Here is a 14413-nt window from a genome sequence, read left to right as displayed (position 1 = left end):
CCAAGGAAAGGTGCCACTGGCTCAGGCCACACATCCACGGGGTACATCTGAGCAGCAAGGGCTCAGTGTCCCCTCTGCTGTGCAGAAGGCAACAGAGGCCCTTCAGGGGCTTCTTCTGGCTGACACTGGCCATCCAGCATTGCTGCAGGGGCAGGTGGCATTCTTGGTGGCAGAGCAGAGCTGACATTCTCAGCACAGACCTAGACACATGGCTAAGGCTGCATTTCATGCTGCACCATCAAAAGGACACGATTTCAAGGGATGCACTGGGCTGGCCATGGGGTCACAGTCTGCATTCAAAGGGGCAGGGGACACCATCAAAATGGCTCTGCTGCAGGAAGGCAGGAGGAGCTGCAGGAGCAGTGCTTGCACCAACAGAGGGAATGTGAATCAGGCTGCATCCCAAGCCTGTGCTCTCCCTTCCCAGCAAGAAGGATCTCCAGCTGGTCACCTGCAGGGGTCCAGAGGGAAGAATACAGGCTGACCATGGGATCCCTGATGTTTCCAGAGAGGTGACAGAGGCTCTGGAGTGGGATGTGACATCCCCCCAGCCCAGGTCTGATCCCTCAGGGACACTCAGCAGCTGTCACCAGGGAATAGTAGCAGATATAATTAGGTAAATAGCACCAAAAGAAAGATGACATGAATATCAGGGACTGGAGGCAGTAAGGCTTGACCTCGCAGTTGTCTTGTTTGGTTTCAGCACATTTCCCCCTTTGGCAAGGGGGTATTGCTCACCTCCTTGCTCCCTGGGAGGAATGATGAGGAATTAGCACCTGGGGCAGGGAGCACTCTGTACATCCCCCGGGTGCTGCACAGGGGCTTATCCATGCCCTGCCAGCTCTGGGGAGCTGCCCTGCAGCCCAAGGCGGTTTGGTGGGCAGGGGGTGTGGATGCTTTGGATGCCGTGGGTTCCCTCTCCAGGCAGAGCCCGCGACAGCCAGCTGGGGGCAGGCGACACCAGCAGAAGGAAGGCTCAGGGCCGTGCTCTGGGCTGTGCTCTGCGCTGCCTTTCGCTGCCTCGGAGCCCGTTCCTGCTGCGGCGGGGCCGGCACAGCCCGCAGGGACAGCCGGGCAGCAAGGGGGTCCCTGCTGCTGTCCACCCACCATCCCATGCACCCACCCATCTGTCACTTCCCAGGCTAATGAACGGGTCTGTGTGATGAGCCAAAGCCCCTCCAAAGGGTGGGAATTCAGCCTACAGCCCCTGCACAATCCAAGGGATGCTTCAGGCAGTCACCCCTTGTGTGAGCCACCTCCTACCTCCATCTGCACTAACAGCGGGCAGAGGTCCAACCTACACCACCTGGAAAGCCAAAATGAGGTGGGACCTGGATCATCAGTTATGGCAAACCCCAAGCAGAAGCCTCACTGCCCATGGCACTCAGCTCCTCAGCCCCTAGGCACTGCCCTGTGCCACAAAGCCCAGCAGAGCTGGGAGAGCAGGCAGAAGGAAACGCTCCTGGGGAGCAGAGCTCCCTGCAGGGCAGGGAGGAACCCCTCCATATCTGCAGCTATGAACCCATGTAATTCATCTCAGCAGATTTCATGAGCCTTCAGAGTCTTCAAAGGACATCTCTGTCAGAGCCTGGGCTGTGTAACCTCGACGTGTTGAGACAAGGGAGGAATGCAAGCCCTGGTGCTGTATCTCATGGGAACAGTGTCAAGAATGTGGCCCTGTTAGTCTTCAGAGAGAAATCCACCCAACTTAGTCTACTGCCCGCTTCAAAAATTGCCCAGCTTGCTTGTTTCACTTCCACAGGGATTTTTCTTTTATTCAAGAGAGAAGGAAAGGCACTCTGTATCCCTGGGTGTGTTTTCAGATCTAGAGGGGAGATGCTGCTCCCTGACACATCCCTGTGAGCCCACTTAATTACAGCTTTTACTTACACAGGGAAGGAAGCACAGGGTGCAGTGCCAGCAGTGGAGGCACCTGCTTCCTTTGAAAATGTTCAGTGAAAGGCTGTTAACATCTCTGAACTACCACAAAACACTACACAAAAAGCATGAAATGCATTCCTCTTACCTACACATGGTGTAACACATAACAATTCAGGCTGGAGTGACCATTTCTATCTATAACTACACCTGTGAGTATTTCAGACACTATAACAGAGCCCAAGAGACCCAGACAAGGCATTTGGTGTATTAACCTGGGTGCACTAGGTGAGAAAACCCACGTGGACACCTCATTGCACTTCAGAGCCCGCCACAGAGCAGCTCTGATGCTCAGAGCCAGATTTATGAGTAAGAGAAATAAGGAGCTTTTCCATCTGCTTCCACAGGGCCATTCCATCTGGTGGCTGCTCCTGCAGCCCATCTAGCAGGCACCACACTCAGCCTGAGCTTTCTCACCTCCTCCTGCTCGACAAAGTTTCCTCTTGCTCCACGTGAGTCACTTTCAGGACTTTCCTGTCAATGAAAAGGTCTTCTGGATAATGAGCTGATCGAGTCTGCCTCTGCTGAGCGTGGCCACACATCCTGCTGATCTGGAAACACAAACACAGCAGTGAGAGGAGTGCTGGGGCTGCAGGCATCAGCTGAGATGCACACTGGCACCTGCACATGAGCTGCTGCCCTCCTGTCATCCCCATCTTGCTCATAGCTCAGCAAGCACCTGAAAGCAAAATTCTGTCCTAAGGTTACAACCTGGCTTTTGTATAAATGCAGGAATGCAGGAAGGTTCAGGCAAAATGTTGGGACACTGAAGTGCCCCTTTGGCTATCAAAACCCCTGAGCTACAGGTGTGATCTTCCTGTGTCAAGTTAAACTTAGGCTGGCAGGAGGGGGCCTGAGATGTTCCCTGCTCCTTCTGCACTCTAGCTCTCTAGTCAGACTTTAGGAAACACCTCACCTCTGAAGGATAATCCCTGGTTCTGCTCCTTGAGGTAGCCCAGCATCTGCAGACTGCACTGCAGATGCCCAGGGATGGGCATCATACACATCACTACTAATTAAAAAACCCAGGGCCCAAAATACAGCAAGCACTGGGGCCACAGCCCAGTCATGTTGTGGGAGGCCCTGATTAACAGGGCTCTGCTAATGGCACAAATTAGCTCATTAGCATACAGATTATTTGGGAACTGCCTGCAGCATCGAGGGAAGGAATCCAAAGCACTTCATTCAAGCTCTCTTGCATGGCCACTGTCCCAAGACTCACCCAGCAGTGGCCACTATGCAGTCCCTGCTGTGGGTGGGTTTGCCACCATTTCCTTCTCTGGGACACTGCCAAGGCACATCTGTCCCCCTGTGGCACCACTGCCACTGTCTAAGTCTCCTTTTGATCCACCCCGTGCTGCTCTTGCAGGACTCACCCACGCTGGCCTGTGAAGGGAGCTTGGCTGATTGCTGGGACCATGAAGGCACCACAGCCAACACCACCCTCACTTCCTCTGAGCCTCATCCCACCACCCACATCAGGCTTGGGACCAACCACCCACCCATGAAATGCCCATTCCTTGCAGCACCTCATTTATCTCCACACCACGTGGAATCAAGGCAATCCCAGGGAGCTGCACACCAGAGGTTAAAAGCATGCCTGCCACCCAAAGCTACAAGCATCTGATGTGTAAAGAGAGGAGATTAATTCTGTTCTATTACATCCTATATTTGGGTGGGCAAATAAATTAGTAATGTCACCTCTTTCATTATCAAGAGCAGCACAGTTTGTTTGCTCAGGCTGCCGTACAACAAAGAGTAAAACAGAAACCTCCTGGGAGCTGGGCACTGCAGTTTCTGTTCACATCATGGTGAGAAGAGATGCTGCCACCAGTCCCTCTGCACCTGCAGTTTCCTCTGCCAAAGCAGTTGCTCCTGCAGCTGCCAGGGGAGCAGTTTCTGCAGCATCTTACCTGGTTTCTCCTCTTCTGCCCTCCCTTGGCTGTGCCTCCTCTCTGCATTGCCAAAACCAAGTTTTGCATAAGAATGTATCAGCCCTACTGCCCTGTCTAAATCACTTGGCAGGCTTCATAAACAGAGGGAGGAAGGGATTCAGAAAATGGATCACATTTTGGGTTATTTTCTTTGCCTTTTGGGCTTTCTGTTAGCATTCATCCCTCTCGTAACATTTACAGGGAGTGCCCTGATGCAAGCAGACAGGAATAGGAGGAAATCACAGGACAGCAGGAGACCTGGAGAAGGGCATTTGGGATCTGAGACCCCCTCACTGTGGAATGGGGGATGTCCCAGGCCCTCTCTATACTGGCTGGTGCCATGTCCCTGCAAAGGGCAGAGCAGCAGGACAGTGTCAGGATGCTCAGGGGTCTCTGTGGGCTTTTCCTCTGCCCAAGTCAGAGATGAGACCTGCCATGAAACCTCCTCCAGGGAAACACAAGATACACAAAAGCTCCAGGACAGTGGGTACAGAGGAAGCAGTGCCAGGAAGCAGCATCACTGCACCCAGGCTCTGAATGGACACGTAGAGTGGAGAAGTGGGAAAAGGTTGGACACTTGAAGCTGCTGTTTGTGATGACTCCCTTTGATTCTCCCCAGCTCTGTGAAAATCCCCCCAATCCCTTTCCAAAGCCCAGTTTTCAGCTGGCAAAACCTATCAAACCCTGAGAGAAGAGCAAGTCCAGGATCAAGGCTTTTTCCCAATGATGCAGAGAGGCACTGAATGGGAGGGGAGGGTCGGAGTGACAGCGTGAACAATGGCAGCACCCAGGAGCCTGCTTCAAACAGCAAGGGGACCCAGCAAAGTGGGGATGCTTCATCTGCCACCCAGCACTGGAGGGAGCTCAGCCCCTCTGCTCCCAAGTCCTGCTCAGGAGCTGTGGCTCAGCTGCATCCTCACAGCCCCACACAGCACCTGGGTACCAAGGCTCCAACATTCATCGAATGAATAAGGCTGGAAAAGACTTCTACAATCATTGAGTTCAATGGTTGATCATCAAGCCAAATCACTGATCACCCAGTCCAGCCATCCCTCTTGTGTGGGATGAAACCACAAACAGGATTGTGTTAACTGTGACACTGGACAGCAGATGAAATCTTTGCAGATAGAAGGGTGTACAGCTCAAACTTTCCACCAAGTTTTTACTTATTTATTTATTCAAGCACTGACTAACCTTCTCAGGAAAAAAGCCCAACTCTGGAGCCCATCTTGTGAAGTCACAGTGAAATAGTTGTCACCCTTTAGTCAAACAAAAACCTGGCTGAGATTTGAACTTTAAAATGAAGTGAGCGAAAGTAGAAGTAACAGATTGCCTGCTCATTTGCAGGGGCAGCATCATGTATGCTTTTTGGGGGAGGGAAGGATTTCACAAACCATCTGCCAAAGTCTGCTGGACCACAAGCAGTCCTAGGACAACAGCTCAGAAATCCTGTTTCAATCTTACCCTGTTTTTGTGTCCACACTGCAGGCTAAGGAACACATGAACACAGCTTCCCAGTCTCTTCCTAACCATTGCCATTTTAAAGCAGGCTCCAGAAACAAAAGAAAAATGCCACTATAGGGCAGTCAGAGAAGGGACAGATACAAGCTCAGACCTTGAGGAGAAACAAGTGTGATGATTCAGCTCTCCAGGTATTGCTTGCTCTGGCAGGAGCAAGGACAGTCAGCTCCCCAGCACCGTGGAGAGTCTGCAAGAGGGAGAGCAAAAGGAAGGGAGCATCTCTAATCCAGTTGCCAAACTTGTATCAAGCAATAGTGTTTAACAAGTGGTTTCCTTCCAACACACAGTTATGTGAAATTCAAAGCAAATTGACAGAACAGAACCTCTGGCTCTTCTCCTCCCCATGCTACCAGGGGGATGGTAAATATACACCAGCCCTTATCTAAAGTACAGTCAGTGCAAGAGCTCTGCCTTAATGCAGAATAGGCTGAAGTTTGACATATTAAGCCACAAAAAAATTACTAAGTAAATCAAATGCAGAGTGTTCTTTAGGCAACAAGAGTTGGACTTTATCTGCCAGGCCACTGAAAAACTGCTGCAAGGGGACACCAGGCAAGAAAAACCTTCCCAAAGCCCTGAGCTTTTACAAACCCCCAAAGCCACCAACACTTTAACAGCCCAAGCGAAACTACCCTGCCCCAGCTCATTAACAAACTCACTAATTACCCGATTTAATTAGCCTCCTCCATGAGGAGTGTGACCCAGGCCACGAGGGGAACACTTTGCCTTCTGAGGAGACCACAACCCCCTGCTCCAGTTCTTGACTGCAGCCCCAGGAGGCACCAGAGCCGGGCTGGGCAGTGCCCGGGGGCTGCACGCTGTGCTGGCTCAGCTTCAGGGGGAACCCTGACCTGAGAGGAGCAAGGCTAATGGGGCAGCACCAGCAGCACACTGTAAGGCTTCCCCATTAATTTAAGATTAGAGATGCCTGAGGACTGCAGGGATCAGATTTGCTACAGCTGAGCTGATGGATGGGTGTAAAGCACAGCACTGATCCCCGTGGGTACCTGCCAGCCCATGGAAACTGGGATTACTGGGGTTAATTACCAAAGAAAGAGTGACCACAGTAGCAGGTTCTGTGCATCACAGCCCCCGTGCAGCTGATGGAGGGCACCTCCAGCCTGGCTATGGCAGGATGGCATTGCTGACACCACTGAGGCTCCTGATGAACCTGCTCTGCTGTCAGAGCCCAGGATATTCCCCTGAGACCCTGGCAGGGGGCTCAGAGACCTTGGCACTGAGTCAGACACCTGTGCCTTCCATTTTAGCCCATGGAAACAATTACCAACTTTGTGTGAAGAGTTACAAGCCACAAGGGTTTGAATAGAATGGTAGTGAATTTACCACAGGGTGGAAAAGTAGAATTTGGGGGTTTTTAGAATGGGGGTTCAAGAGGCAAGATGGAGGAATCTGGGCGTGTTCTGTCCTTCTCCTTCTTGTCCTCCATCTTCTGCTGTGATGTTGGCACTTCTGGATTGGTTTAGAGTAGAGACAGACTGTCTAACATAGGTGATAGGTATTGGAGAATTATTGTAAATAATTTTAGTTTTTAGTATAGTTTTTAGTATAAAAAGTATAAAAGTATAAAAGTATATAGTATATAAGTATAAAAGTATATAGAGTTTTTAGTATAAAAAGATAACACCGCCCTGAGGGCAGTCAGTGTGCCTCAACCTGACCTGCCAGACAGACCTCAGCGGGTCAGAAAGACAATGTATTGGATAAGAGCAAATAAACAACCTTGAGAACCAGAGCCAAGGAATCCCATCTTCTTCTTCGATCGTGGGGCTGGGAAAAAAGACTTTTTAATACCTCGGGAGCCATTCCAGCAACTCAGAACCCAAGACTCTGCTGCCAAGGCACGAGGCAGCGTGGCCACATGGGGCAAAAACATCTTATCTTCCTTATCAGCAAGGAAATCCAGGGGTGAAAGGATTGGAAAGCAGCACACTGGGATCCTCAGTGCCAATCTAAGCTTTGCTTTTAAGAGTAAGAACATTTTAAAGGTAATTTTTTAGATGATTTAGAAGAAGAAAAAAAAAAAAGACACAAAAAAGGAGCTAATCAGCTTCTCCTTGGAGAAGAAGGGATTGCATTAGACACTGCTGGATACCTGCTGCTGCCACTTCTCATTCAGCCCAGGAGCTCCACTCTGCTCTAAAGGAGAGTTTGCTCTATTTGACCTTTGCTTAAACTTTACATGGAGTTTCCATTTGTCTTTTCTATGAATTCTTCTGCTTATAGATTCATTCTCCAGGAAGACGCAGTATTTTTTTTCCCCTCAAGGGGATGGCCTCATTTTTGAAGATTTCCTCCCACAATCTCTTTTGCTCTCTGGAGTTCACAGAAGTCATTCTATACTTATTCGTGGGTTTCCTTTGGGAGAAGCCACACATCAAACTGAAAAGAGATTAACTATTATAATTGATTTGAACACAGCTTCTGAAAGGGCAATTTGCTACAGAATGCACAGAACATCAAGAGATCACAGATTTGCTGTCTTTGGAGGAACCAAGTGATGCCCACTAAACCCCAAGCATCCTTCAGTGATGGATCCCAGTTTGACCAGTGAGGCTGAAAGCCTCAGTAAGGCAGCAGCTTGAATTGGTGCCTCTTCCCCAATTCTTTTTAACAACCTGCTCCACTACACATCACAAGTCTTATTAGCATTATAAAGATCGCATTTGTGCCCTGTTTATCTTCAAAGTCACCATAAAAGTGAACCTGAAGTCTATTACTCAAGTGCTGCTACAGAATTCCGCTTAATTAAATTCTAAAGGGCTTAAACCAAAAATATACATTGCGATGATGTGGGATAGAACATAAACTTTTTAATAGTAGTAACCAAGCACATTTACCATTTCTACAGGTGTAATAAAAATGCTAATATATGTTAATGTTTAGTCTGTGGTTAATGTTTTGTCTTGTTAATTTCCCCAGGGCTTTTATTACTGATTTAAATCTGCCACACTGCCCCAGTGATTGCATCGCCTTCCACAAACGGCACCGCGCTCTCAAACCAACGCTGATTAACAGGAGTGCAGAAACATTTGGCTAGGACAAACACTCTTATTATATGCTTCTAATCATTAGATACATTTTGTCAGGAAGATGGGAAAGAAACAATTCCCAGCTCACCCACTCTTCTCACAGCAGAAAAATGTGATTATGGGCATAAAAATGAATTTACAAGCCTTTATCTTAGGAAGCACATCATTATTAACTAAGTAATGATTGTTCTTCTGGTTCCAGGCACTCAAGCAGAAAGAACAAACTGAGTATGGTAACACAGATGTCTTCAATGAACACTCCAACAAAATTCCTCATTAATGGAGTACTAAATGTTATTAATCAGCTCTGTAGTATCACGATCTCCATTATTCAGACTGCAAGGATTACATAAGAGGCAGCATCCTAACTCACTCATGCAGAGACAGGAATCAGAGGAAGTGACCCACTCTCCGTGCTGAGGAGAGCGTTTAATAATGCATCAGCCTTAAATAATGCAACGCTATAATGTGTAAAATGCACACAAACACTAATGCTTAAAATAACAGAGTGCCTGTCACACCTGTGCCTGCGGTGACACCCAACACATGCTGCAGACATGGGCTACAAACACCCAGGGACCCCTGCAGCCCCCAGACCAGGTTGTGCTGAAGGCCATCACCACCTGGCTTGAAGACCAGCTCCTTCAAACTGCTACAGAACCACAGAGGCATTTTTCAAAGCAAATAGAACTTAGTTTTTCCTAGAATGGTTTGGGTTGGAAGGGACCTTAAAGATCATCTAGTTCTAAATCCTGACTGGCATCCTTCATACAGAGGATCACAAAATACTCTGCAGAAGGTCATTGTCACAGCAGAAACACGGGGCCCTAGGGAACTGGTGGGACTGGTTCTCAGGGCAGGGAGCACGATGGGCTCCACACACAGCCACCTGTGTTATTGTGACAGAGGTGACACAGCAGCTGGCAGGTCTGACACACGGCGTGGTTACACCATCACTCTGCCCCAGAGACTGCACAAGAGTGCGGGTGCACCAGCTCAGCAGAGCAGTGGGAAGCACAAGAGACTTTTTATGGGTTTCAATCCTTGGTGCCAATTGCTGAAGCTGCAGGATTTCCACCTGCACATCCCTGTGCTGTGTCAGGGTTCACATGCTTTAAATTGGAAAGAGACAACCCTGCAGCTCCTTGTGGGACACACCACCCTGTCCCCAGGAGGATGTGATGGCCAATGCAACACACAAGTGCTGCAGCACACAAGGAACCTCCACAGTGTCCCCACCATGTCCCATCCCTTGCACTGCCCCAGCTTCTCCCAGCACAGGATGCCCTTTCTCTCAAAGGAACCGTGACCTCAGCTTGAGTTGAGCCCTTTCAAACCTACATAAAATAATGCAAACAAGATGTTTCTTCTTTCTGGCGTCCCCAGCATGGAGTGTTTAATCCACCAAAGAAAGCAGCTTTGTGTTTCAGCAAAAGCCTGTTTATTGTTATTTATAGGTAGAGAGGAAGTCAGACTAAATGATCACAGTTGTTCCTTCTGTCTTTATAATCCATGACATATAATTAAGGCACAACTTCTCAAGTCAGTCTTTCTCTCCAGCATTTTGTTAATTCCATATTTCACACAGAATCTGGTATTTCAGTTTGGATGGTTGGACCTCAGCAGCAAACCACAGGGAGGGTAGCTGCAGCCCCAGCCAGGGCTCAGACCCAACCCAGCCAACCAACTGGGAGAATCAAGAAAAAAGCATTTGCTTAATTTTTGGCACACACTTAAGCAGTTTTCCTATGTGCAGACATTTCCTGGAACAGGGCCCTGCAGCATACTAATGCACCAGTATGGTTTTAACTTAGATCTGCGCAATCTGATATTTCTTAGACAACCAAACTAAGACTTTATTCTTGGAAGGAGAAGCCAGCCTTGCCTGGAGGGTTACAGCAGAGCAAAAGGGAAGATGGAGCAAAATCCAGAGAAACCCAGAACACGTTAGACTGGCTAAAGGCAGGCTCAGGAGCAGAAGGTGGCAGTGCCCAGAGTCCATCTCCTGGTGGAACCCCACGCCCCCAAGGTGCTCCATGGCTGAGGAGGCAGCACAGCAGAGGGGGGACACGGCTGCTCCTGACCCCAGGCTGCTGCTCTGCCCCTGGGACTGATTCCCCGAGGAAGCTGAAGATGCTCCAAATTCAAGCAGCTGATTTCAACATTAGCACTGACTCATCTAACCTGACAGAAAATTAGGACTCAAGGCAGCAGAGCCCACTTCTGCTAAGGATGCTAAATACAGTTTAATTATGCAACTGCACTCCATGCATGCTCTAACATGCTCCTATTGCAGGCAATTAAATCTACCCCATCACAACAGGCTGGGAAACAAGGAATTGGCTTGAGGGATCACCAGTTTTTACCAAGATCTTAAAAAACCCTCACTGGGCAAAGCCAGGAAGCAGGACAGCTCCAGGCAATCACCACATGCTTGTTATTTTCCTTCCATGGGTTCATCGGTTTCCTTGGCAGATTTCTGTGGGTTTTAATGCTGCACCGTGTTTGTGCCTACGGCACTACAGAAAGGAACAATCCCAGAGAAATAAATTCCTAGCAGCCTAATTTAGAGAGGAAAAACAGATACCTGCCATCAGTCTGGAACACAAGCCAGAGTCAGAGCCTGTAACAGGGTATTTAACAGCAGCCGTGTCAGCTGGATTGCAAATGTGGTCAATACCTACCAGCCTCTCTTCCCCCCTGCAGCCATGAGCCCAGATTCAATTATTCTTTGAGAAATACTTTGTTAAATAATTAAAAAGTTACTGCATTACTTTTCCCTTTTTTTTTTTTCCCCTTAAACCAGACCAATTCAATTTTGGAAGTATAAAGCCATTATAATGTGTCAGCTAGCAATTAGCTACTGTACACTGTTTATTCTTTAATATAATCTTTGAGTAGAAGGGCAATATTCTCAGAAACGCAGCATTAACTTGTTCCTGAATGACTTTAATATGGCTCTTTTCAAATTACTGCTCATAAAATCTCAGGGAAGAAAAATTTACAGATTATATCCCATCTCCTTAATTAGTTCTCTCTCTCTTTCAGCAATCCAATAGCAAGTGTAATATTTATTTAAAATAGAGCACACGGGGCTTACTACTAAATCTGTTGTAACTGGTGATATCAAAACAAGAAGGTAAAAGGCAATGCTAGTTTTGCAGCCTGCACAGACCATGCTCACAGGTACACACAGCTTTTCAGATTTATATTTCCATAAATGCTTGTACTGAAACCATCCCAAAGGTTTTTTACACCTCTAAGTACTTTTTGCTATAAAATGCCCTTCTCCCTTCCTATGGTGCATGGAAACCCTTCCTAACCCAAAGGGTTTGGCACTCCCCATTCCTCTCCACTCACCTTTACCATCACCCTACTTATTTTAAACCTCAGACAGAAATAATCACCCCAGCAGCAACTTTTTTCTCCCTCCATCCACCTTTCTCTTTCCAAACACCAGTCTCTGCCAAGACAACAAGGCTGGAGCCACCAAAACTCTCCAAATAATTTAAACAGCGACGTTGCTGAATCTCTTCAGCAGAAAAATTACAGGCATTTGTTTTCCAGCAAAGCTCAGAACAACCTCACACGTTATGCAGCTCCTGGCAATGGGCATGAGGCTTTCCCCATGGCCATGCCATGAACCTCTCCAGTGAAAGTCTAAAAGAGAAAACGTAATAATTATCATTAAGGGAAAATAGTAAAAATAGCTCCATGCAGCAGAGATTAGCTGCTGGTAAAATTAATCCATTTAAGGCCAACAAAAGGAGAGGGCCCTGTGGTTTTTTTCTTTCCTTTTTTTAACTTCATCTGTTGATTTTTTCTTAGTTTTGAAGCTACCAGATCCATAGCAATTTTTTCTCCCTGACAGTCAGGCCTAACCTAATCCAATTACAGGTCACCACCAAGATAATATACCCAAAACACGGCAAACAAGGTAAAAAGGCTCCCATTAGATTTTTGCTCAATAAAGGAATTACGTTTTTTCCCAAAGACAAATAAGGCTTATTGAAAATGTAAATCATTCCTTTCTATAAAGAGATAAATATCTGCAGGGCTTTTTTGAGACTTTATTGGAAGACATCTTGTTTTTACATGTACTGTGGTTAGAACAATTGAATTACAGAATGACTTACAACATTAGATTAGTTTCTGCCTGATTGAGAATATCTTTATAATGGAAATCGGTGTGCACTTTTAACCTTGTTACAATGCTGTATGGCTGATTAATGTATTAAAAAGACTCATTCAACAATAGCCTTTTGCAGACAGAAATTAAATTAATCCAACTTTATCACAACACCTTTATTAACAGTATCAAACAGAGGACTAGTATTTGATTATGAGAAGTGAATTCCAATACATTGATATACAACAAGTCCAAAATTAGGTAGGAGAATCATTAGATGGGAAAAAAATTGACTAAACACTTGTAATGCATTTTTGTTTATCATCATTACTTTCCACTCACCTTGCAAGTTGCAAGCTGGGAATTTCCCCAACTCATGGAGAAGATAAACATTTTGCACCAAAATCTAAAGGCAGGGAGTTATTCCATTTCCTTCTGGCTGCAAACAATGGGAACTGCATGAAGCAAAGCTCAGAGCTGACCTTCCTGGATGCTTTTTAGTCTCTGCTGGGCAAACCTTTTTGGGCCCACCTGCACTGAGCTCATGGTGACATTTTGCCCATCAGAGCCACCCCAGCATCCCCTCCCTGTGCCCCACGGCTTTTGGGCCATCCCTCAGGGAGCACACAGAGGATGGATGACTGAGCTATCAGCACAGGCACTTGGGTATCTCCAGAAATACCTGCACTCTGCTCTCTGGAGAGCAGCAGCACAAGGTTGATTTTACAGTGATACAGACCAATATGTGCAATCCAGGAGTTAATAAGCATCAGAAAGACATAACTTAGAGCACATCAGTCACCCCCACGTTTTCCTCAGTAACCACCCAGCTCTCCAGCTGGTTCTCTCCAGGTCACTGGCTCAGAGCATCATCTCAACCTTTGCCAGTAGCACAGAAGAGAATTTGGTGTGAAAATTGATTAGGTTAAAAAGATACACCTGCATAAAGAATTGCAAAATTTGCCAATAGCTGCCTTGTTTTTTATTTTCAAACAGAAATAACTCTGCCCAAGTAGCTGTAGGCTATCAGCACAGCTTTCTGCAGCCAGCCTGCTCTTCCTTAAACAAATCTTTGGAAAATAATGCAGTTAGCAGCAAATTTCACCTACTGAAAGCAGGCTCCGTGCCCTCGGGGGCTCATTAGAGGGGTAAGACAACAGGTAGGGATGGAAAAGGCCACCAATTCTTTTTGCAGTGGCCTGATAGGGCAGTGAGGACCCAGCAATGAGGGGTGTGCTGCTGCAGCAGATGGATGAAAAATCCGCCTCAATTGTTTGCTGAAATTTTTTTTCCCCAGCAAAATGTATTTAGCATCTTTCATGCCTGGTACCTCAAAGCCACTTTACAATAAGATGCAAAAATGATATAATTCACAGCACCGCACACAGGCAGAGAATTCAAAATGAACCAAACCACTCATTGCAACCCAGCCCCTCATTCTCTGCAGCGCAAAACAAAACACCGCTGCTCCGCCCGGGCAGCTCTGGGCACCACTCCTGCTTTGCAGAGGGTCCCTTTCAAGTTTCTGGTTTGTTCTTGGCTCATTCATCAGCATTGCTAATGGGAGAGATAGCTCTGGTTTGAAGGCAGCAGCACTCACGGGGGTTACTGTCACTGGAAGTAAACTCAGCGCCGTTCAGATGAAGGATGCCCGGTGGATGACCCCGGGCGGAGGCCTGAGTGCAAACGGCAGTCACGGATAATGAGGCCAAAAGAGGGTTTAGCGTAAAAAGCACAGCGAGATGGATATTGGTGAGCACAACTCTGGGCTGGCAAAGCTGCGGGTCTAAGCAAGGATAGAAATCTTCAGGAAAGGAAATGGGCCAGAATGGATTTTGCTA

General features: G+C 47.3%; 1 protein-coding gene across 2 annotated transcripts in view; it reads right to left on the bottom strand.

The window, feature by feature from the left end:
- GPC3 (glypican 3) overlaps nt 1–14413 on the bottom strand; it is a 142149-nt gene that overhangs the window by 53395 nt on the left and 74341 nt on the right. For both annotated transcript variants that reach the window (XM_071442299.1, XM_071442300.1), the window contains exon 4: nt 2356–2489. In XM_071442299.1, the coding sequence (XP_071298400.1) occupies nt 2356–2489 (134 nt within the window). The remainder of the gene's footprint in view (nt 1–2355; nt 2490–14413) is intronic.

The sequence above is a fragment of the Agelaius tricolor genome, unplaced genomic scaffold, assembly GCF_023055355.1.
Source record: "Agelaius tricolor isolate 1412-34295 unplaced genomic scaffold, bAgeTri1.0.p SCAF_17, whole genome shotgun sequence".
NCBI classification, from domain to species: Eukaryota; Metazoa; Chordata; class Aves; order Passeriformes; family Icteridae; genus Agelaius; species Agelaius tricolor.
This window is presented reverse-complemented; position numbering and strand designations above follow the sequence as displayed.